The 25,554-nt window shown below is 48.0% G+C and overlaps 1 protein-coding gene, 1 non-coding gene and 1 pseudogene across 3 annotated transcripts; all 3 read right to left on the reverse strand.

Moving 5' to 3' along the window:
* Positions 1-13,100: 13,100 nt before the first annotated feature.
* On the reverse strand, positions 13,101-16,133 carry LOC123148709 (protein ENHANCED DISEASE RESISTANCE 2-like). 2 transcript variants are annotated; one of them, XM_044568199.1, is made up of 3 exons: positions 15,661-16,115; positions 14,947-15,529; positions 13,101-13,434 (listed from the first exon to the last, which is right to left on the reverse strand). In XM_044568199.1, exons 1-3 carry the CDS (start codon positions 16,030-16,032, stop codon positions 13,427-13,429), a joined length of 963 nt encoding a protein of 320 aa, XP_044424134.1. In that variant the 5' UTR covers positions 16,033-16,115; the 3' UTR covers positions 13,101-13,426. The 2 variants fall into 2 exon arrangements, with proteins under 2 accessions (XP_044424134.1, XP_044424133.1); XM_044568198.1 differs by lacking the exon at positions 13,101-13,434 and having other exon boundaries at positions 14,612-15,529; positions 15,661-16,133.
* Positions 16,134-19,292: 3,159 nt separating this feature from the next.
* LOC123155084 (uncharacterized) lies at positions 19,293-19,445 on the reverse strand (annotated as a pseudogene).
* Positions 19,446-21,225: 1,780 nt separating this feature from the next.
* LOC123155092 (U4 spliceosomal RNA) lies at positions 21,226-21,360 on the reverse strand. The gene has a single exon (XR_006477214.1). It is a non-coding gene; the product is annotated as a U4 spliceosomal RNA (small nuclear RNA).
* Positions 21,361-25,554: the final 4,194 nt, after the last annotated feature.

Genomic DNA, 25,554 nt, shown 5'->3' on the forward strand with positions numbered 1-25,554 from the left:
AAGGACCCATCAGGAACAACTTATGGAATAAGTCTTATAGTTTCCTCATGGAAGAATGGATAAAATTGCTAAAAGGGAACTATAACAATAGGGCCTCCGGCCAGGTGGGCTAGGTATGACACCGCCTCACCGGGTCATATAAAGACCAACGTTATAACTCTTGGAAATATGTCCCAACCATCATATCTGACCGAGATTCAGATTTGATTGGTGTCAGGATACCTCAGACTCAGGATGCCTGAGAAGAAAAGGTGCAACACAATTTGACGAGATGACATTGTGAGATTCTCAGAAATGATCTATGGAAGTGAGCTCTGAAACAAGAGTTCATCAGTAAACCAAGGAGAGGATGAGGAGGTGGCTGATAGGCTCAGCAACAAATCATCGAGATTTCCAAAGGATTGATTTCCACAATTATGTGAACAAGGAAATATCATTTGTCGGATCAAAAGATATAATGGTGTATGCTCGAGGGAAACATACACAACTGAACAATGATGGAAGGGTGCACCCAGGAATCTGGACTAGGTAGCACGATCAATGTTCGAATGATGATTCAATAAGCAATAGATTTAGAATGAAATTGTAGACCAATAACTTCAAAGCAATAGGGTTGCTAGAAGTTTAGAATTTACACATCACAGACCATTTGTCGGTATTCCAGTTAGAAACAACACGGAGACCAAGAAAAGAACGCAAAAGGCGGAAGATATTACTATATCAAGAATTCTCAAGAGGTGGTAAAATTACCATGACATTCTTGACATAAAAGGTGGTAAAATTCCAAGGTAAAGATGAACAAATGCTGGATAGCAAGGATCTCAAGGTATAACACAAAACACGAATAAGTTTGTGTTGAACGGAAGGCAATAAAGTGGTCGGTGATAACACAAACCATTGAGGGCGAGGATGCTATTTCTCATCAAGAATTCGATATATATCTTGGAAGAGCTCAGGATGTTGCTGATGACCACGACACATTTGTCGAGAGATTTCATGAAGATGTAATCGGTCGGCGATGACATCAAGTCAAAAGATGATGCAGCGAAAGTCAAATAATACTTGAAGAAGAACTCATAAGAAATTATGTAGTTCCGTGATAATCTCGAGATACCAGAGGGGGTAATACTCGATGACAGATCATAGTAGTGGTTGGACTAGGGTAATGCTCTGCAGAAGACAAGTGCTTAAACTTGCCCGTGAAATGGGGTCAAAGAAGAACATATGGCCGAAACCCCGATTGCAAAAGGTGGGATCCCAGATATAAGAACTTATACCAAGGGAAAAATTAATTTAAGAGAAGCTTTAATGATAAGTTCTACATCGTGTCCATGGGCATGAACACAAAGTTCAAGGTCGACTCCCATTCTTCAATGTATAACCTTACATTTACCTCCCCTTTTCGAAGTTGTAGTGTTGAAAAGTTATCTGACGAAGCGTCAGCAGGGTATAAACCGCATAAATTTTGAGGTCACACAAATTAAGGAAGGCATAGGTTCAACCCGTCAGGGTATCGTGGAAACATATACCACAAGCTTTGAGAGTAAATATTACCAGCTCGAAAGCAGAGCATGGTTGGCAAAAGGAGAGGATACAAATTACCAAAGGCATTATGTATCGGAGATAGAACTCACAAGATGATTAATTATGAAGGACATCGTCGGATAATAATCCAACAGTGGATATGGTGATCCACAATGGAGCTGATGTGAGTATCGATACCCAATCAGAGGAAGAAAGAATGCAAATGCATCATTTTACAGAACATCTGAATAATTCAACGTTTAAATAACAAAGGAATTATGATTTCCAAATCAAGGGATCAGGAGCAAACGCTCCGACCAAGGACGGACAAGTTGGATAGACTTAGGGGTACAATCGATGGCAATCTGATTGGCCGAGGACCAGCTCACGTTTTAAATGACATATGAGCCAGAAGGATGAATTCTATGATCTGAGTGAGGATTGTGAGCATTCGCAACCTATTGAATCAATGGACTCAAAATGATATCGACAAAGGTTGCCAATAAGATTACTATACTTATTGGATTAACCATAATGCAAGCAAGCAAGAATTTCAGGAGCAATAGGTTGCTCAGGATTTTCGGAAGACCGAATGGTATTTTGAATTCTTTGGCGAAACACCTGAACAACTGGGAATGAGCGTATACCCGATAAGTGCAAGAATTATCCGTATGGGTGTATATGGATAATGAACTGCAAGGCAGTAGGCACAAAGTATTCTCGGAAAAATAGAGAGAATTTCCGAGGTATCTTGTAATAACAAGAACAATTGGGAATGAAGTTATGGACGACAAGTGTATGTAGCTTTCCATAGGGACTTACCGGTGGTATGGAATTGCAACCGCGAAGGACACAAAGGTCTCGGGGAAACATCGGAGAGTATCTTCAAAATATTCTGGTGCAGCCAGCGATCATCTGGACTGAAGAGGCTCTCCGGGAGAAAGTAATTATGAGAACCTAATGTTAGAGTTTTAGTAAATTCATTTAACTCGAATAGAAGAGATGTCAGAGTCCCAGAGTATAGGTCAAGGAATAAAAGATCCTACTACCACCCAATGGCGACGTGGGCCCGTAAGCCGCACAACCATGTTAGTAAAAGTTTTGCAATGACTAGACTCAACTTCGGCCAAGGAGTGTGGAAGGCGAATTCCTACAAGCAGTCGGCTCTGATACCAACTTGTGACGCCCCCGATTCAATCGTACACTAATCATACACGCAAACGTGTACGATCAAGATCGGGGACTCACGGGAAGATATCACAACACAACTCTACAAATAAAATAAGTCATACAAGCATCATATTACAAGCCAGGGGCCTCGAGGGCCCGAATACAAGAGCTCGATCATAGACGAGTCAGCGGAAGCAGCAATATCTGAGTACAGACATAAGTTAAACAAGTCTGCCTTAAGAAGGCTAGCACAAACTGGGATACAGATCGAAAGAGGCGCATGCCTCCTGCCTGGGATCCTCCTAAACTACTCCTGGTCGTCGTCAGCGGGCAACACGTAGTAGTAGGCACCTCCGGTGTAGTAGGAGTCGTCGTCGAAGGTGGCGTCTGGCTCCTGGGCTCCAACATCTGGTTGCGACAACCAGGTAGAAGGGATAGGTGGAAAAGAGGGAGAAAGCAACCGTGAGTACTCATCCAAAGTACTCGCAAGCAAGGAGCTACACTACATATGTATGCATTGGTGCCAACTGGAATAAGGCTATCATATGTGGACTGAACTGCAGAATGCCGGAATAAGAGGGGATAGCTAGTCCTTTCGAAGACTATGCTTCTGGCAGCCTCCGCCTTGCAGCATGTAGAAGAGAGTAGACTGAAGACCTCCAAGTAGCATCGTATAGCATAAACCTAACCGATGATCTTCCCCTCGTCGCCCTGTGAGAGAGCGATCACTGGTTGTATCTGGCACTTGGAAGGGTGTGTTTTATTAAGTATCCGGTTCTAAATGTCATAAGGTCAAGGTACAACTCCAAGTCGTCCTGTTACCGAAGATCACGGCTATTCGAATAGATTAACTTCCCTGCAGGGGTGCACCACATACCCCAACACGCTCGATCCCATTTGGCCGGACACACTTTCCTGGGTCATGCCCGGCCTTGGAAGATCAACACGTCGCAGCCCCACCTAGGCACAACAGAGAGGTCAGCACGCCGGTCTAAACCTAAGCGCACAGGGGTCTGGGCCCATCGCCCTTAGCACACCTGCACGTTGCGAACGCGGCCGGAAGCAGAACTAGCCCCCTTAATACAAGAGCAGGCTTACGTTCCAATCCGGCGTGCGACGCTCATTCGCTGACGTCACGAAGGCTTCGGCTGATACCACGACGCCGGGATACCCATAACTACTCCCGCGTAGATGGTTAGTGCGTATAGACCAAATGGCCAGACTCAGATCAAATACCCAGATCTCGTTAAGCGTGTTAAGTATCCGCGAACGCCGACCAGGGCCAGGCCCACCTCTCTCCTAGGTGGTCTGAACCTGCCCTGTCGCTCCGCCTCAAAGATCCACTCGTGGGTGCTCCTACGAGCCAAACCCATCTTTAATCACCACATGTATCATGTATAAAGTATATAGAATATACCCGTGGTCACCTCCCGAGTGATCACGGCCCGATAGTATAGCATGGCAGACGGACAGGAATGTAGGGCCACTGATGATAAACTAGCATCCTATACTAAGCATTAGGATTGCAGGTAAAGGTAACAACAGTAGTAGCAAGGACAGGCTATGCATCAGGATAGGATTAACGGGAAGCAGTAACATGCTAAGCGGCGGGGCCATCCGGAGAGCCATCGCGCGAAGCTGAGTGATGATGGAGGTGATGGCGTCACTCTCCCTGGGGCGGCTAAGCGGCCGCCAAAACTGCAAGTAACCAGACCATTTGAACAAAGCGTTAGTAGCACGACGAAGAGGCATATGTTGACTCACAAGTTTATTCCTAACAGTCCACAACGTCCAGACAAGGACCCCAATGGTCAGCCACCTAATGTGGCGCAACACGGGGGGCTCACCTGGAGTTCGGCAAAGAGAGCGGGGAAGTTGGTATGATCCCAACTTCCACCCATAATCTCGCGAAAACAGCTCCATAGGAACTGCGCAGACACACAGGTGAAGAAGATATGGTTCGAATCTTCTTCAGGCCCACAGAGTGGGCAACGCCCATCACCAGGGCCATTGCGCTTCAGAACCTCAACGCCAGAAGGAAGGCGGCCACGAATCCATTGCCAGAGGAAGATCCTAATTTTCAAGGGGAGGCGAATCTCCCAAACGGAGGAAAGAGCCTCATGGCCGGGCGAGGGGGCGATGGCCAGATAGAGAGATTTGGTGGAGAATTGACCGAACGGCTTGAGGCGCCACCTGGCACGGTCATCGTCAGACGTGAGATCAGGCTCATGGAGAGCAATACAGTCAAGCAGCTCCTGCCAGTCCGCATTCTCAGCAGGACCAAAGGGCCTCCGGAATGCAAGACGCCCTAAGTCAATAAGGGCGGTCGCCACTGAGATCTGGGGGGCCACCGCGATGGAGAATAGGTCCGGAAAGCGGGCCGCCAAGGGCGTATCACCAGTCCAGCGATCGAACCAGAACATCATGGTGGTGCCGGAACCAATCTCGATCGAAGTCCCGATCCGGAGGACAGGAAGGAGCTGAATGATGGATTGCCAGAACTGGGAGCCCCCAGATCGTTGACAGAAGGTGAGAGGCTGGCCTCGGAGGTATTTCTGCTGAATGATGCGTAGCCACAGGCCACCATCTCCATTGCTAATCCTCCAGAGCCACCGAGTTAGAAGGGCAATATTCATGCGTTTGGATGACATGATCCCAAGGCCGCCCTGGTCGCGAGGTTTGCAGATCTCAGACCACCTGACCATGTGGTATTTTTGCTTATCACCCTCGCCGGCCCAGAAGAAGCGCCCCTGAACGGTGGCGATCTCGTGATGAAGAGTCTCGGGAAGGCTATAGAAGCTCATGATGAATAATAGAAGGCTAGAGAGGGATGAGTTAATGAGCACCGAACGGGCCGCTTTTGAGAGCCACCGACCCTGCCAGGGCTCAATCCGGTGTTGGAGCTTTCCCACCTTGGGGCGCAGCTCAGCCACCGTAAGCCTGGTGTCACTAATGGGTATCGCCAGATAAGTCGTGGGGAAGCGCCCAAGCTGGCAGTTAAGCCGATCCGCTATCTCTGTCGCTCGTCTTGGGCGTAGCTCAAGACCATAACCTCACTCTTGTCGAAGTTGATCGTAAGGCCGGACATCTGCTGGAAGCATAATAAGAGGAACTTGAGGTTCGAGATATCACTCTGAGAGCCCTCCACCATGATAATGGTGTCGTCCGCATATTGGAGGAGGGAGATCCCGTTGCCTCCAACAAGCTGTGGATCAATCCCCTTAATGTGTCTCGCCGCCTTGGCCTTATCGAGAATGGCCGCCAGTGCATCAACCACTATGTTAAACAGGAATGGGGAGAAGGGGTCGCCCTGGCGTACCCCATAGTGCGTGGGGAAGAACGGGCCGATCTCCCCATTAATGTTTACCGTCGCCATGGATGGTTAGGTGTTTACTTATAGGCTTTATTTTGTTGTCTTCGGATTCGACACTTAGTGCTTTGTTATGTTGTTCTTATTGTTGTGAAAGCGTGTACCGGTCCCTTGAATCTGTTGTGTGTTGGGGAGTATATGGCTGCTTTATTCGTGTCGATTGGATCTATTTTGGTCATATATTTTTGTGTTCATGCATTACTCTGCTAGTATTTTTATTCCTTTAGTTAGGTGCTGCATGACGTAGCGCCAATTTGCCATGGGGAAAGAACCTTCTGAAGTTGTGATTGTCGTTTTCCCAAGGCAACGGAAAGTTGGCCGGTGTTATCCTTTTTGCGCTATGTAAACGCTCTAAAAACTAGTCTGGCGTAGTGATTGGGTTTTCGTCAACTATATGTACTAGTTGAATGCCCGTGCGTTGCCTCGGACAAGATACTTATACATCCAAACATTGATTAAAACATCATCACAAGTCATGAAAGTGTAGTGTAGATTGCGATTATGACTTGTGTCACATAAAAATTCACATGTATACTATTCTGAAACAATAATATACCACTTTGACTTCAGATGTGTTCCGAGGAAAGCTACACTTCGACATTATATGCAAATAAAAAAAATCTTATTAAACTATAGATGTGTCAAGGAAGCAACACATTATTCCAATGGAAAGGCAAATTTCATCGATAGATCATTACATAAGTGACAAAGCAGAAGACCAAAAAAGTTTGAACATGCAAAGAACTCATGCACTGCACCTGCAGCAAATGAACCAGTAAAACTGGCAAATAGGTCAACAATACAAAACAACAACAAAAGATCAGGAGTACTAAGTTTATCAAGATTACTGCTAATGTTGTAGACAAGTTCAATAAGTTGGCCATTCTTAACATTATTAGGGCTCAGGCAATACAATTTCCTGCTGATTCTGACAAAAGCTAATACTAATGTGCTACAGGTTTCTCTATCAATCTATTCAATAAGGCGACAGACCCAAACTATTCGGACAATTTGAAAAATATTCTTCTGGACCTGTTTAGGACAACCAAAGAAACACACGACATCCATGTGGAAAGATCATTCAATAAAGCAAGAAATACTATAGTTCAGGCCCATATGAAGTGAACAGAAATTTCTAGGGAACGATCTAACAGTTTTAGCATCTGCCATTATAGGTTGATTCTGCAGCCTTGTTTTTTGGGACTCAACTCGATGCATCATTCCTTCTCTAGATGCGCCTGCAATTGAAGTGCATAAACTCTTTACATAATGCCGCATAAAATTTGTTACTGTAATAATGTAGTGCATATAAATGTAAGTTTTGTTGCCCATTCGCTGTCAACTCTACTACAAATTAACATAGCCTACAGTCGAAGTGCAGCTAAAATTTGGTGAAAATGAGTCATCATAAAAATATGTAGCTACTATAGTGAATTATCTTGTTCTCAAAATTCCGAACTATTTATCCAATCCAATTTGCCATGTCCTGGTCAATACAGTAACCAATTTGATACTATTATGAATCAGAATATATGTGATTTTTTAAATAAAGATAATTGTACCTAACAGGGCCATAACAAGAGGATAGCAACTGGCATTTGTTCTTACCAGAAAGGAAAAAGGCAAGGCAAGCTTATATCAGTACACGACAAAACATGAAAATGTCAACTGGTGAAATTAAAACTAACTTTACAATCAATCCGTCCTTTGAAATAAGGAATAGTAACAAGAAGAATCGATGCAAGCCAAAATTGCTTATTCATACCAGAATGCGGTAAAACAAAATTTTAATGCTAGATTTCAGTGGCACAAAATCCTTTTATTGTGCTACTTTCCTCGCCATTTTGCAGTGCCACACAACTCTGATCAGGCTATCCATCACCAAGGTTTCCAAATAAAAAAAACTACAGTTTGCTTCGGGTCTACAACCATACCAAGATGAAAAGGTAATCAAATTTGTATTCAAGCTACACGGACAATAAAAGTTATCTGGATATGCTCCATTCATGTTGAAAGAAATGGAAGAGAAGCGACACTCACCTTGTGTTTGATGTATTAGATGGAGTGAAGTGTGTTTGATGCCGCAATTAATAGCATCTACTTAGGCATATAGACACTTTCAGATTTTTGGCAGGGAAGTTACTAACCTCGCTGGGTTAACATTCAGACTGGAGGGGGAACTTTGTTATAATAATTTGCTTGAATTCTTACATGACTTGCACTTAGAGGAAAAGAGGAAAAGCCTCTAAATCTGTGTAAATAAAATAGAACCATAGAGAAAAAAATGCAATGCAGAATGCCCATCCAATCCAAGTGATAACTATCTGTTTATCTTCACGTGGTTTTCACTAGCAAGGAGAGGAATTCACCCATCAAGGACCAACAAAGCTGATCTGAAATCCTAAACTGAACACTTGTCTGGTGGTCCTACATGGCAGCCGCCGCCTTGGAGAACTCTGGGATGCCGCCGGCCGCTCCGCTTGAAACCACTTGTCTTTTTTTCTCCTAGTCATGGATACCTCGGGATTGACATCGCCGACACTTGTCAACGGAGATCGGTGAGCTCTCAGCTGTGCCTGTGGGCTGTCTTTTCTCTGTTCTCCAGCTGCGCCAATGTCGACAACATACCATCGTCGTGTGCGGGGGGTGAAGAGGGCGAAGGACATCCCAAAAGACTGGATTGCATTTTCCTTTTTCTTTCAGAATTTTTTGTGCAATGTCAGTGCTCGTTTGTTAAAGAATGCGGCTAGTTCTCTGCAAAAGAAAAGAAAACACGCGAATACGGAAGTCCCAATTCCAACACGAACACATGTTTCTACCACCAAAAGCTCCAACCTCTGTCCCCGACTGCAAGTCCGCGCACAGCTGCTGCGTAGGTATGTGATGTCTCATCGATCCCGGCAACAAAAGGCTCGGCAGCCGTGCGCCGCGCGGCGCCGCCCAGGACGCACGCGGCGGCATGCTCGCCGACGACCCCGCGCCCGCCTAGGCGCAAGTGCACCGGCCGGCCCACCGTCCACTGCACCGCAGCGCACGCAAGCCCCCGGCCATGTCGACGACCCGAATCACCCGATCGACCTCCGACGTCGGCTGTGCACCACCTGTCGCCGCACCCTCTCACCCCCCACCCACGTGAAGCTTTATAAGTATAGTCTACTGAAGAAGCTCACGTGGAGCCGGTCAAACGGCCGTCCACCGTCCCCTGGCAGCGCGGCAAATCGCAGGTTTACCGGCCGGCCGGCCGGCACACGGACACGGTCATCTGTAAGCTAAATCCGTCGGCGGAGGAGTGGGGAGCTGGGCCAGGACAAGAAACCACATGGGCGAGGTGTACTATGTACGTACTAAGAGCATCTCCAACAGCCGCGCTAAACTAGCGCCGCGCCGCAAATTAGGCCGTTTTAGCGCGCGCGCAACGCGGCGGGTCGCTCCAGCGGGCGCGCAAAAACGGCGCGCGCGCTATAACCGGTTGGGCACACGGTTGAAAACACTTACCCGCGCGGCGTATTTCGGGCGCCAGCTACAGCGCGCGGCACACTCGAGCGCTCGCGCCGCACTCTCTCCTCTCCTCGTCCTACGCCCTGCGCGCGCCGGCGCTGGCGCCCTGCCACCCACCCATGGATGCGCACACCGGCTTCGGAAGATGAGGACGAAGACGAAGACGAGGAAGACGAAGATTGATGTGTCTTTCATGTCTTGAACTTTAGTTTGCATTTGAACTTGGTTGGATGAACTTGTGGGCATGATTTTGAACTTGTGGGCATGAACTTTTATTCATCAATTTGTTTGTATCAAATTTCACATATTCATTTTTTTTCAAAATATCATATATGCAAAATGCCCGGCGAGTCGCACGCGCTGTATTTTTGCGCTCTGCTGGAGCGGCGCGCGTGCTGCATTATAGCGCGGCTGCTGGAGCCAGCGCAGGCGGGCGCGCAAAACCAGTCGCAATGCGCGCTGTAAACAGGTTTTTTACGCGCGGCGCTTAGCGCGGCTGTTGGAGATGCTCTAACTAATTTCCTCTGTGTTGGACACGACTGATGCCGAGCCTGCCGGACCTTTTCCTCCAATCTCATCCGTCGGCGCATGATGAGTGAGCAAGCACACATGGGCGCGGAGACCGTGGAGCGTACGTACGCAGCTATGGTTTTTGCGGTGGACACGACACGATCGGCGCCGATCCAGATCTACGGGTCATATATCGTCTTATGCTGTCAGGACTTCACTGAATGCGTTTCTACAACGAGCTAAACCAACCCGTGGTTAGATGGTTAGTGATATCCACAGCTCATTGGGTTTAAGTCTTTGTGCTCGCATTTATTTTGAATTTATTTCAGAATTTCTGGCGAAACGTGGTTGGATGGTTAGTGTTAGGAGATTCGCTTCCGTCGATTACGAGGCGTCTATAGTAACTTCGTAAAATTTCAAGCTGATATGCCGGTTCAATCTCTCGAAGGTGTTCATAAGGGTAGGGTGTAGAATATCCAGATACCGAATCGTTTTCCTATCTTCCTTCCGAATACAGGAAAAGTGATCTAGCTTTCCACCACGAGGGACTCGCGCTCCGCCGCCGTTCTCCGGTGGCTCCCCTCCGCCAACGACTTCGATCATCGGTGGTGAGGAGGGTCGCCGGGTCCACGTGTGTGTGCGTAGTTTTAGACCAGAGTAGTTTAAGCTTTTAGGTTGTTCATCGTCTTGGCTTCCACGGTGACGATGGCGGCGCTGAATAAAATTTCTTCAGATCCTATTCCGATGAGACGATTGGTCCTATTGTTGGGGATGAATTTGGAATCCAGTCTGTTCAAGCAAGGATGGTGTGGTGGCGGTGGCGGCATTCTCGTGGTGGACATGTGTCCTCGGGCTCCACCGTTGCGACGACGTCTGCTCCAGCGTCTGTGGCATCCTCGTGGTGGATATGTGTCCTCGGGCTCCGCCGTTGCGATGATGTCTGCTCCAGCGTCTGCGCCATCCTCGTGGTGGACATGTGTCCTCGGGCTCCGCCGTTGTGACGGCGTCTGCACCAGCGTCGGCGCGGAGCTTGGGAGGTAGTCCAGGAGTGGATGCAGATTGTGGTATGCATTGATGACATCTGGAAGACGGAACATGTGTTGGGTTCATGGTTGATGGATGGCGGGTGTAGTTTCCTCCTTCGACGTCTTAGTCGTGGTGGAGTGTCAGATCTGGAGTTCGATGGCGTGTCCGAGGTGTTGCCCCGGTCTGATTTGTGCAACGGCAATGGCTTCACTTTTGGGGAGCTACCTTGAAGGTCCGCAAAGCTACATATCAGCGATGGAGCCGCGTCAAGCTCAGGAGGGAAGGTGATCCGTCATTCTATTTTTTGGTGGTTGATGTGGTGTGGCCTGAGGCAGGTGATGGATGTTGGTGTCAAACTCAGAGATATTCTGCTATCTTTTCAGTTTGTCATGTCGGTCCGTACGTGACTTGTACTTTGACCTTTATCATACGAATGAGATATGTATTACCATGCAAAAAAAAAGATAAAATGTATGTGTGTACGTTTATAAGGAGCACGTATATATGAGCGCTTGTGTTTGTACATTTGTTCAAAGAAACAAGCTTCCTACCCTAGCCGCCGCCGGGAGTTAGGCGACTAGGAGGCAATCTCCTTCCACCGATCTCCACCAGCAAGGGCGTTGCCCCTCTCCCGGCTGCTGCTCCGGCGGCAAGAGGGAGGAGGGACCTCATTCCTTCGCTTTGTAGTTAGGGTTTGGATTTGTAGGTCATGGTGCGTTGTTGGAGTGATGGGAGCGGCACATAGACGAATAAATCTGCCTCAACATCACTCCCACACCGGCAGTGCCCTTCATGGCGGCGTCTCGGAGTTGATGGCATCGTGTGTTTGCCGATCTTTTAGATCGGCATCGTTAGGGTTCATGGATGTTGTCGCCGAGGCGGCGGCGACGACTTCATCGGATGTGTCTCTCCTTCTGCTCTGTCCCCATTGTTGCGGCGTTGTCTCCGATGTCATGATAGAGTAGAGAGATTTTGTCATCCAGGAGTACGTGCAGACAGTTGTCTACGCAAGTGACAACTAGAAGATGGTGCATCTTGTGCTGGGTTTGTGGTTGAAGGCTGACAATTCTTGTTTCCTCCTCCGACGTCATAGTCGTGCGGGGGCGTCAGTTCTGAAGTCCGATGGTGTGTCCGAGGACATGTTGCTTCGGTCTGATTGTTTCAACGACAATGGTTTTGCTTTAGGCAAACTGCTTTGAAGGTCCATAAAGCTGCTCATTAGTGTTGAAACCGCATCGAGCTCGGGTGAAGAGGTGATATGTCTTCTCTTCTTTACTGAAGAGGGACAAGCGTTGTTTTTCTCATAGGATTATCCTATCTTTTCAGTCCTGTTTACGTGGCTTGTAAGTGAATTTTTATTTTATTAATAAGACACGTATTACTACGGGAAAAAAAAATAACGAGCTAGCAGCATCTCAACCGAACGAGCTCTACCCCGCCTTCGCATCGGCCGCTTCCGAGATTTCCTACCGAGTGGTACCAGTGCGTACACGGTACTGCTCCACAAGTACGCGCTCACAACAATTGCGTCGACAGCAGCGTGCACTCGCCGACTCCCGTGCCGGCCGGAGTGATTCTTCCCGCACTACGCTTTAGATAGATAGATGATTCCGACGGTACGATACGCTCGCCGTGCCTGCAAAGGTCCACGGCCGCGTCACATCCCACCTCCCCGCCTTCCTCCTTTGCACAGACAGGAATTCAGGATATGCCTTCCTTGTCCACTGATGTTTCCGACGCAACCTTCCTTTCTTTCTTCCAAAACCGCCAGCCGAAAGCCAAAAATGGAGAAATGACCCCACACCACCATGACAGACCGTCAGAGCACGATCAACACGTGAAACAGCGGTGGAATGCCAAATGGTTCATCAACAATCCAGACAAAACCACACCAAAAACAGGCAAACATGAACCTCCGCTGGCCATTCATGGACTCACGGATTTCGACGGCGGCGGCACGGAAGGGGAAAAAAGGAAACGTGAGGCTTTTCAGAGATGTAAATGATCGAAGCGGAAGCAGCCGAGGCATCTATCTCATTACCGGACTGACCAACAATGTAAGCAGGAGTACTGATCTACTAGTAATATTTGCCATCGATCAGGTCTCAGCTCTGATCACATTATGATGATGATGAAGATGATGAAGGGAGCGTGCATTGCATTCTATGGCGGCACAACCTAACTAACTTTGCCCTTTTCTTTTAATTAATATAATAAATATCCCGGCCTTCCTCTTCTCGGCTCTCTCTCGGCGCCGGTTCGCCAACTGAAGAATCGTTTTTCTCCAACTCATGGTTTATACAGCATCCATCCTCGCGTGTTCCGCGCCTATTTTCCTGAAAAGAGGTAGAAACTGAAATGTTACTTTCGTCGCCTCCAAACTTCAATTAAAAGCAAATCTAGTTTCTCCAACAAACCCGGTATTGCCATTATCTCAGATCTTAGACAACAAGGTTGTAATTCTGATGGACTGTATTATACCCCAGACAACAGCTAGAGCAAGTAACCATATTGGCTTTGCTTGAAGGCAGGCTAACAACCGTCCAAGCAAAAGAAACGAGTAAATGAAAGAATGAAAAAGGCTAACATGCCCATAAATCCAAGTTTCTCGACCCATGAACTGGTATAAAGAAGTGCTACCGAATTGCGTCGCTGCTAAATCAGGCAGAGAAGCCCAGGCTGCTTACTACATGACACCATGTTGTCTTGTTTAAAACAGTTATGATAGTTCGGCTAAGTGATAAAGACATGGATGTTGCTTGCCAGAACACCATGTATACTCTCTGCAACGCCACCTAATCAACTTCTAATACGAACGGGACAGCCGATCAAGGACAAAAAGTATGATTGGCAACCCCACCTAAAATAGCCTCTGCGATCGTAAGTACTGATCACAATCCTGTAGAGTGCACACATGCCTATGTCTCACCCTCAAGATAACCAAACAGCTAAACGCGCAAGAAAAGGAGCAATGAAGAGGACGCTCCCAAGGAAATGCCATATGCTTTTCCAAGACACGGATCATGGCCAAACTGGACCGCGGATGGGTACAACCAGTACACGATGAACAGGTAAATAGTTAACAGAAATCAAATTGACACACAGGGACAATGAGAGGCATGGCAAATGCACATATCTCCTGAAGCACTCTGGTGTCAGGCAGAAATGTTCCTTCTAGACAAGTGACTAAAATGTACAAAACTGTAATATACGTGGCACGCCCATCTGCAAGCCAGTAACAGGCACCTATAAAATCGTCGAAGTTGAGACCATTGAAGATCCTAAGCTCCTATACACGAGATTAATCTTGGCAACTGTTAGTGGTACCTTCACCCCATATCACAATCTTGGACCTCATTAAATAATTGGAATTGCCTCCTGATTATTGTTTCAATGACCGTACTAATTAGCCTACAATATCAGATCCCTAGAGCACAGTCCACTTATTCCCTTCCTTTCGTCCCAACACAAGATCAATTAACTAGACACAAAAGAAACTTGCACACATCAACCTTGAAAAAATTATAATATCCCCAGCCAACAGATCAAGCATTACTCTTAAGATAATACGATTGCGTTGAGAACTTGAAACGGCACTGCCAATGCCATCACTCTCATGCTGTTGTAAGGCCCAGCTGAGCTAAACAGCGACCATAACTGACAGAACTACGGAATTATTATCCAGTGGCATATGCTAACAACGAACGAATTCGTCAGCTGCTATATCATATATAAGTTTTGTAGCATCGAGTTCATGCCCGATTATCATATAGAAGTGGTCAAATTAGCCGCATTGAAATATCAAACACTGCTGTGAAGAAGATGTCAGGAGTAATTTGAGCCCTCACCTCCGCCCAGGCGTTCCTGGCAGCTCATCGACCTGCTGGCCTTGCCGCTGGTGCGTTCCTGGTGGCGGCTATCGTTGGCCACCCTCGCCGAGCCAACCCTGAACCCCGGCGCTGCCTTGCCGGCGGTCTCGGGCTCATCAGACGCCGTCTCCACGTACTTGGCCGAACCCATCTCCATCTGCGCGATGCGCACCGCGCCGAAGAGCTTTTCGGGCAGCTCCTCCTCGGACTGGGACTCGACAAGGAAGCCCATGTCGATGGTCACCGAGGTGACCGCGCCCAGCGCCAGATGCAGGATGGCAGTGGCGATCGCCGAGCTGCCGATGTCCACGTCGATCTCGAGGTAGTCGTCGCCCCTGTGGTAGCGGCACGTGAGCGCGCGGCCCAGGAGGCACGCCCCGTAGTTGCCGACGGTGGCGCGGACGAGCCAGGGGCCCTTGACGATGCGGTTGACGATCTTGAAGCGGGCGTTGCGGTAGGCGTCGTCGCCGTAGACGAAGCGCCCGAGCAGGGAGTCCGGCGGGATGGGCGCCTCCGCCGCGAAGTAGAAGACCGAGCTGTAGGCGTCCGGCCAGCCGGGGACCTGGGGAGGAACGCGACGCAACGCGGGGTCTCAGAATCAGGCGGACATCACACAGGAAGAGAGAAAAAACGATTTTTTTTTTATTTCATCTCCGGCGTCCTAGGCCTAGATGCGATCGATCGGGTCGGGACCTGGAGATTGACGGCGAGGAGGAAGTGGGCGTTGGGGTCCTTGCGGAGGCGCGCGCGGCGGAAGGCGGCGGCGACGGGGACGTCGTCGCGGGCGAGCAGGTGGTCGAGGCGCGCGTGGGAGCGGAGCCAGTCGACGCCGGCGGGGCGGAGGAGCCAGTCCGGCGACGCGGCCGACTTGCCGCGCTTGCCGCCGCCGCCGGAGAAGTAGCCGCGCGCGCGCAGCTGGAAGAGGTCCCCCGGCGGCGCGGCCCAGCCGTTGGCGCCCCTGTCGAGGTCCACCTGGCGCAGCGAGCCGGCGGACACGGCCTCCTCGCGCCAGTCGCCGCCGCCCGATTCGTCCTGCTTCCGGCGCTGGGGCGTCGTGGGGGGCATCGCCGCCGGCCGGGGCGGGGTGTGGGGTGGGGGTGGGGCGGGTCGGGGGGGTCCGGCCCTGGGTGCCTTTGCGCGAATTGTGGGAGGCGTTGGACTTTGGCTATCGGTTGGGAGGGCAGCAGCTGCGCCTATAAAACAGTGGGGATCGATCCATCCATCGATGTGGGATGGGATCCGTGGGAACGAAGGCCACGCGGTGTCCTCCGCCTTTAAGCGCCTTCCATCGTACAGTAATTTTGATTTTTACATTTTATAACCTCCATGCGATTACCATGATTTTATAACAAAATTCACAAGGTAAACTCTATTCTGTGCCACAACATTTTCTACACAAATTCATTGGACGAATTCGACTTTGATACGAGACAAAGAAATCTTCTATAAAAAAAGGCGGCATTTTTCTCGAGGATACAACGGAAAGGCGTATCAGATTCATAGAGAAAGTGTCAGTATGGCGGATACAACGCAGAGCGGCATATAAAGCATGAAAACAACCATAGCTACAAAAACATGACTAGAGGGACGCATCACTCGCCTTGTAAGACCTCCAACCACATATGAGTAACAAAACTGGAATTATAATAGTTCGGGATGAGCTGGTGAAGATTCCTGCTTGACAGTGGGTTACTTTCCCTGGGAAGGAGCTTATGGTGATTGACATGTTGTCACCATCAGATTGCATGTTTTTGGAGTTAAAGAAAAGGACGGCTAGATATCATTTGTGAATAGTAGTGATATTCAGTAGACTTGTCAAAGGGTTGTGTTGCTGAATTAGCTGGAATCGTATAAATTTGACATGTGTCATGATTCGGGATGAAAAATGATTTTCACAACTACTTCCTATTGAGCTAGGCTTGGTACGTCAAAGTCTTTGATAAAATCTGACATCTTAAGTACTCCCTCCGTTTCGTTTTAGTCCGCATATAAGGTTTGGTCAAAGTCAATCTTTTTAGAGTTTGACTAACTTTATATTAAAAAATACAAACATTCACAATATGAAATCAATATTATCAGATGCACCCTGAAACGTATTTTCATACTATATAGTTTTAGTAATGTAGATGTTCATATTTTTTTATATAAATTTGGTCAAACTTTATGTAGTTTGACTTTGACCAAATCTTATATGTGGAGTAAAAGGAAACAAAGGGAATAGCTTTTAAAATCTGACATCTTAAGTCTTCTATAAAAAGGCAGCATTTTTCTCGAGGATACACCACGAAAAGGCGTATCAGATTCATAGAGGAAGTGCCAATATGGAAGATACAACGCAGAGCAGCATATAAAGCATGATAACATAGCTACAAAAGCATGACTCGCCTTGTAGTACGAGCTCCAACCACAAGTGGGGAAGTGGCATAAAAAGGCAGCATACGAGTAACAAAACTGGAATTATCATTGCTCAAGATGGGCTGGTGGAGATTCCTGCTCGACAGTGGGTTATTTTTCGCGAGGAGGAGCTCATGGTGATTGACATGTTGTCACCATCGGATTGCATGTTTTTGGCATTAAAGAAAAGGACGGCTAGATATCATCTGTCAATAGTGATATTCGGTACACTTGCCACGAGGTTGTGCTGTTGAATTAGTTGGGAACCGTATAAATTCGACAACTCCTGCCTATTGAGTGAGGCTCGGTACGTCGAAGTCTTTGATAAAATATGACATCTAAAGTGTCTTTTAAATTTACGAGTTGGGCGTAGCTCATATGTTTAGGTTCTATGTGGCGGAGCTGGCCCGCGCGGGGTTGAAGTTTCAAACTTGGCAATAGTGCTTGTATTTTTCCTGTTTTATTTCAGGTTTTTTGGCGATATCCATTCAGTGAAAGGAGACGTTTCCTTACTACGAGGCACATGGGGTGACTTTGTCAATCTTAAGATGTTGTGTCTTACCTGCATCCACCGAATTCTCCTAATTTTCTACGCACTATATATTGTAATAATTGAACTCAATCATGTGCCATCAACAATTTCTAGACAAAATTATGGGACAAATTTAACTTACATATGAGCATATGAATAACAAAAGGTAGAACTATTATGTTCCAAGAAAAGTTGGTGGGTATTTTCTTTGCAGTTGAAAAATCCGATGGTGTTTTCAAACCCTGGTTGTTGAGTATAAATTACTTTTCGTGCAGAGGAGCTACGGTGATTGACGTGTCGTCGCCATCGGTTTGTATGTTTTGGGGGTTAAGGAAAAGGACGGTTAGATATCATCAATGAATTGATACCTAGTAGACTTGTCAAGAGATTGTGTTGTTGGATTAGTAAGGAACAAAACTCTCAATAAATTACACATATATCTCGAGTATGATTGAGGAAGGCATAAATGATTCCATGCAAAAAAAAATCACTCAACTCCTCCTAAATGAAGTAGACTCGGTCCTTCGAGTTGTTGATAAAAAATATGATGTTTTGAGCATTTTTTTAGGTGTGAAAGAAGAATCTTGAGTATGATTCAGAAAGTTACATATGATTTCTTGTAGAAAAAATGATTTTCACATCTCTCGCTAATTGAGCTAGACTTGGACCTTTGAAGTGTTCATGAAAATATAACACTTTAAGTATGTCTTATAAGTATCGTGAGAGAAGAATGGATCAAATCAAGATCTCAATGATTACAAGGTTAGATATGATTTCCCGTATCAAAAATGCTTAGATATAACTCCATGAAGAAGAAAAAAAGGTTGTGTGTGGTTGTAATCATCACATCAAACAATAGATCATTTCAGGGATGTATCCTGATAGTAGGGCTATTGTGATATGTCATTATGGTTCTTAGTAAATTTTGCTATCTCGTGATCTTTCTACATTGATTACTTGAGTTTTAGAGCGCTCATTCCCCAATAGTCTCTAAAATGAAAATCTTTGTTGGAACACACATAATATCTTCCATTATATTTTCTAGACATCAAATTTTGGCTGGCACGCTTGAGTATGAAATTCTTAGGGATAAGAATTATGTCTTTCTTGATGTGAAATTTTGGTGCAAAATTAATGGTCTTCAATGTGCCCTTCAAATCTTCGCAATGTGTAATTTGGAATGAGAAATGGATGAAATCATTGTCCTTGGCCATGTCTTTATTTTGTAACCGATTGGCAACCTTTGAAATTGCACTTAGCATTCTTTTCTGTTTTGAGTGAGCACTTAGCATTCTACATGTCTAGTCCTCCCAGGTATCTATCTTTGCTTGCCTAATGAAAACAAATATGAACCATAGGTAGCGTTGGGCAAACAAAACATTTTTATTATGTATTGCAGGGCTTTAACCTCGCCCAAAGGAGAGGTAGCCCTTCCAAAAATTCTCAGTGGCCCTGAAGGGCCAAAGAGGGGGTTTAGAAATAGTTTTCAACTAGCAATTGACGCGCCTCGGTACAACCTCACTAGCTGCGTCATTGCCCCAAGCGCAAAGATGCCTCGTCCCGCGCCCCTGCCTCCCCTTCTTATACAGAGCTCCCTCCCCGTTACCTCCCTCCAATGGCGAGGTGGGACTAATTAGAAAAACAGCAAGCAACCGACATACTACCAAATATACTCGATAATGCGCATTTAAAAGTTCCACTAAAAAACATGTAAAATACTATCTTTTTATAGGATTATGTAAATTACTATCTAATATGTAACAAGGCGAGTGATGTGTCGTGGTTTTGTAGCAAAGGTTGTTTTCATTCTTTATATGCCGCTCAACATTGTATCTGCCATATTGGCACTTCCTCTATGATTTTGATACGCTTTTTTGTGGTGTATCCTCGAGAAAAATGCTGCCTTTTTACAAAAGATTTCTTTGTCCCATATCAAAGTCAAATTTGTCCCATAAATTGGCACAAGATAGAGTTTATCTTTTGAATGTTGTTGAAATCACGGGGGTGTGCTCCTGAATTAGTTGGGAACCGTATAAATTTGGCATATGTGATCATTCGGGATGAAAAATGATTTTCACAACTCCCCCCTACTGAGCGAGGCTTGGTACATCGAAATATGATAAAATATGACATCTTAAGTATCCTTTAAAATTGCAAACTAAGTGCAGCTTATATGTTTAGGTTTTCTGTGGCAGAACCGGCTCACCGGGGTCGAAGTTACAAACTTGGCAATAGTGCTTGTTTTTTTCCTGTTTTATTCCAGTTTTTTCAGTGATATTCATTCAATGAGAGGAGACGTTTCCCTTGACTACGAGGCACATGTGGTGACTTCGTCAATCTCTAGATGTTGTGCCTTACCTGCATCCACCGAATTCCCCTAACTTTCTATGCAGTATATATTGTAATAAGTAAGCTCAATCATGTGCTATCAACAATTTCTAGACAAAATTATGGGGCAAATTTAACTTACACATGAGCATATGAATAACAAAAGGTAGAACTATTATGTTTCAAGAAAAGTTGGTGGTTTTTTTGCGGTTGAAAATTTTGATGGTGTTTCTGGCAATACCCTGGTTTATAAATTACTTTTCGTGGAGAGGAGCTATTGTGATTGATGTGTCATCACCATCAGATTGCATGTTTTGGGAGTTAAGGAAAAGAACGGTTATATATCATCAATGAATAGTAGTGATACTCGGTAGACTTGTCAAGAGATTGTGTTGTTGGATTAGTTAGGAACAAAACTCTCAATAAAGTCCACATATATCTCGAGTATGATTGAGGAAGACACACATGATTCCTAGCAAAAAAATCACTCAACTCCTCCTAATTGAAATAGACTCAGTCCTTCGAGTTGTTGATAAACAATATGATGTTTTGAGCATTTTTTTAGGTGTGAAAGAAGAATCTTGAGTATGATTAAGATAGACTCTAAAAATGAAAATCTTTGTTGGAACACACATAATATCTTCCATTATATTTTTTGGACATCAAATTTTGGCTGGCACGCTTGAGTATGAATTTCCTAGGGACAGGAATTGTGTCTTCTTGATGTGAATTTTTGGTGCAAAATTAATGGTCTTCAATGTGCCCTTCAAATCTTTGCAATGTGTAATTTGGAATGAGAAAAGAGTGAAATCATTGTCCTTGCCCAAGTCTTTATTTGGAAACCAATTGGCAACCTTTGAAATTGCACTTAGCATTCTACATGTACCAGTTTGTACTAGGTATCTATCTTTCCTTGCCTAATGAGAAGAAATATGAATCATAGACAGCGTTGCGCAAACAAAAACATTTTTATTATGCATTGCGGGGTTTTACCCTCGCCCGAAGGAGAGGGAGCCCTTACAGAAATTCTTGGTGGCCCCGGAGGGCCAAAGAGGGGGGTTTGGAAATAGTTTTCAACCAGCAATTGACGCGCCTCGGCATAACCTCACTAGCTACGTCATTGCCCCAAGCGCAAAGATGCCTCCCCCCGCACCCCGCCCTCCCCTTCTTATACAAAGTTCCCTCCCCGCCGTCTCCCTCCACTGGCGAGGCGGGACTAATTAGAAAAACAGCAAGCGACCGGCATACTACCAAATATACTACTCAATAATAAGCATTTAAAAGTTGCGCTAAAGAAACATGTAAAATACTATCTGATATGGAGTGTACATGTATGTTTTGTTATCTGTTCAGCAAAGGCGATTGCTTGGCATTGTTTCGGGTTTTTTTCTTTTTAACATCACTGTTTTGGGTGTTTACTACGTACGGTTTAACTGGGGTGCAGGTGCACCAGGAGCCAAAAACCTATGCCGTGCCCGCACAGGGAGAGAGCGAGAGCCTGGCTTTTTTTTTCCCTTGCGTATATATACGGAGATAACGTTTTGAAGTCGCTTGCGCAACCAGATGGCCGTCGTTTCGCGGCACAGGTCCCCGTCACGACTGCGATTCGCGCACGCAGAAAAGCAATCCCGACCGAACCTACTCCACAGGACTTTGCTGCCACCACAGTATCACACACACGCGCGCGAACAAGAAAAAGAAAAATCCCAAGACATGGCAGAGCAAGCAAAGAAGAGGAAACGTGGCATGGAACCGCGGCAAAGGGCCAAAAAACGGCCCCTCCCCGGGGCGAGAAATCAAAGCGACTTGTCGACAGGTACGTGGTGGGAACGGAGCGGAGGGGCGGGTCACGCTAGGCGAGCGCGTCGTCATGGTCATGGCCGGCGGCAAAAGACGGCCCCGGTGCATGCATGGCCGAGTGGCCGACCAGCCGCCACGCTGACGTGCGGGGAAGCGAAACCGAACAAGGTCGCGTCGGGTTTGACGGGGATCCGACCGCGACGCGCCACCGACGACCACGAGGCCGTCCGCCGACCTCCCCAACCCAGCGGCAGCGGCCCACCCTATCCTATCGCGTCCGCCGCCAGAGAGGAAGATCCCCGGCAGCCGGCCCGGTGGTCAGTTGGGCATCGACCCGTCCGGTCGTGCCTGGCAGCCGAACCGAAGCAGCAATGCGCAAAGGCACGCACGCATCGCATCCCGCATGCTCCCACAGTCCCAGGTCGGGTCGGGCCACCGGCCGAACCGGAGGAGCGCAGGCGCGTGCGTGCATGTGCGCTCCGGCACCCTGGCGGAATGACTGATTGGCACCGGACGGACGGAGAGACGAACCACGCGCCACCGACGAGGCCGGGATCGAGTGACTTGCCTTCTGGCAGTCACGGCGTAACATGCGCCCACCCATCTGCCGTTCGTTCTTCATCCAACGAACCTCAGCGACCATAGTGAAAAAGCCAACACTTTACCATCGCACGACTCGAGCGCAACAGAGGGAAAATCAAGCCTGAAATTCAGGCGGGGAAATGGGGTTTGCGCGGGCGGGCTCGTGCTCTCCGGCCGCAGAGGAGAAGCAGCGCAACCCAGCCTCCGGGCGGAGGAGGATCCCTGTTGTGCGCCGCTGCGGCATCGTCTGCCGCCGTCGGAGCTCGCACCGCTGCCAAGGACCGATTTGCCGTCAGTGTTGCCGGTACTGAAGATGATGCATCCACGACAGTGTAAACACCCTTTGCTATTCCAAAATCTGTTTTGGAGTGCTACGAAAACTATTGTAACGCAGAATTTGTTAATGTTGTGCAATAGTTAGTGATTGTAGAGAGATGATCTGCAATACAATAATCGTTGTATTGATGGGGTGCTGATGCACGTATATATATTACAAGGGAAGGCCTCTACCTCAACTATACAAGACTAGGAGGTGGGCCACAACTCCAATACACGTGCAATACAAAACACATAATCAGCACCCCCCCCCCCCCCCCCCCCGCAGTCGAAGCGTCGCCGGAGACATAGAGACTGGACCGAAACTCCTCGAAGACGGGAGTAGGCAATCCCTTAGTCATCACATCAGCCAACTGCTGTGACGTCGGCACGTGGAAAACTCGAACACGACCAAGGGCAACCTGCTCGCGCACGAAGTGAATGTCGAGCTCAATATGCTTCGTCCGCCGATGGTGCACCGGGTTGGCGGAGAGGTAGACCGCGCTGATGTTATCGCAGTAGACAAGAGTGGCCTTGTGAACATCACAAAGCAACTCTTGGAGCAGCTGACGTATCCAAGAGCACTCGGCCACGGCGTTGGCCACGGCGCGATACTCTGCCTCGGCGTTGGAGCGGGAGACCGTGGGCTGCCGCTTCGAGGACCAAGAGATCAACGAGGGCCCAAGGTAGACGCAGTAGCCTGACGTAGAGCGTCGCGTGTCGGGGCAGCCAGCCCAGTCAGCATCCGAGTAGGCCACGAGGTCGGTGGAGGCGGAGGCCGTCAGGGTGAGTCCCAAGGACATGGTGCCGCGTATGTAACGGAGAATACGCTTCACCAGAGTCCAGTGAGAGTCACGCAGGGCGTGCATATGGAGGCACACCTGCTGAACAGCCTACTGCAGGTCGGCGCGAGTCAGCGTCAAGTACTGTAAAGCACCGACAATAGAGCGATAAAAAGCTCCATCGGACGCGAGAGACCCCTCCAGAGCAGAGACCTTCGCCTTCGTGTCGACGGGAGTGGGCGCCGGCTTGCAGTTAAGCATACCGGCACGCTCAAGGAGCTCGTGGGCGTACTTCTGCTGATGCAGAAAGAAACCATCAGCCCGGCGGATCACCTCGATGCCGAGAAAGTAGTGCAGGGGCCCCAAGTCCTTGAGGGCGAACTCATCACGAAGACGAGTAGTCAGCCGCTGAAGGAGACCGGGGGTGGATGCCGTGAGGATGATTTCGTCGATGTAGAGCAGCAGATATGCAGTGGCAGCTCCCTGATGATACACAAAAAGTGAGGCATCGGAGCGAGTGGACCGAAAGCCCAGAGACTGCAGGAAGGCGGCGATACGCTGGTACCAAGCCCGAGGCGCCTGCTTCAATCCGTACAGAGAGCGGGAGAGCAAGCACACGAAATCGGGGTGCTCGGTGTCGACGAAACCAGTAGTCTGCTAACAGAACACCTGCTCGGCGAGATGACCGTGCAAGAAGGCGTTGGAAACGTCCAACTGATGCACAGGCCAGGCGCGCGAGACGGCCAGCTGAAGGACGGCGCGGATCGTGCCCGGTTTCACAACCGGGGCGAAAGTGTCGGTGAAGTCCACGCCCGCGCGCTGCCGAAAATCACGACCACCCAGCGAGCCTTGTAGCGCTCAAGAGAACCGTCTGGGCGAGTGTTGTGGCGAAACACCCACTTGCCAGAGATGATGTTGGCACGAGGGGGTCGCGGAACAAACTGCCACGTGGGGTTGCGCTGTAAGGCATCGAACTCCTCCTGCATCGCAGCTAGCCAGTGGGGATCCCGAAGGGCAGCACGAGCGGAGGTGGGGACGGGTGATGGCGTCGACGTCGAGGCGGTGTACACATACTCATCGGTGGAGTAGCGCGTACTGGGCCGAAGCACGGGCACGGGTGAGCCACAACTCCAATACACGTGCAATACAAAACACATACTCAACAGTAATGTTCAATTTGTTAGTTCTTCCCTCTAATTCGGAGGTTAATGGTTACTCAACAAAAAATATTTGATATATAACAAGGCTATAACTGTATTTTGTGATGGCAGAAATTGACAAGAGAGCATATGTATCTTAATTTCTTCACAAATTGTGTATTTTCAATAGAGTTAACTACAGTCATGTGATCTCCATCCCGGTGCATCTTGCATGCTGATGCTGCTCACGGGACGTGTCTTGATGCTCTTAAGGGTGACACAGAACTTATTGTAATCTTGTTGTATCACCCTCCATCGCTTCGAATGGACAACCACCCGCGCGTGCTATGCATTTGGTATGGCGCAAACTTCTTGCGCTCATGGAATTCATGATGGACACGCATCCAAAATGTCGATGCCATTTGTTCGACGCCGACCTTGGGGTCTTGCCAATTGTCCCTCCAACTCTCACAAAGGAGCATGTCCTCGGACGGCGTGTATGCCTTCATCCGCTTGCTCTAGCGCTTCGGCTTCGCCCCGGCGATTGTGGCGACACCATCCGAGGAAACACAGACGAGCCGATGCTGGCCGCGGCCACGGCGGCGCTGACGAGCCCGTGCTGGCCAAGGTTTAGCCCTAGGTAGATCAGGGCCTCCCTCGTTGCCGTGGCGACGCGGGCGTTGGTTTCCTCCTGTTGCGCGGTGGCGGCGAGTGT

This window comes from Triticum aestivum, chromosome 7A (genome assembly GCF_018294505.1).
Source record: "Triticum aestivum cultivar Chinese Spring chromosome 7A, IWGSC CS RefSeq v2.1, whole genome shotgun sequence".
Classification (NCBI taxonomy): domain Eukaryota; kingdom Viridiplantae; phylum Streptophyta; class Magnoliopsida; order Poales; family Poaceae; genus Triticum; species Triticum aestivum.

Coding starts and splice junctions, on each gene's coding strand:
- LOC123148709 (XM_044568198.1), bottom strand. CDS start 16,032: ATGCCCCCCACGACGCCCCAGCGCCGGAAGCAGGACGAATCGGGCGGC. Junction 15,530..15,660: donor TCCTCGCCGTCAATCTCCAG/GTCCCGACCCGA, acceptor GTTCCTCCCCAG/GTCCCCGGCTGGCCGGACGC.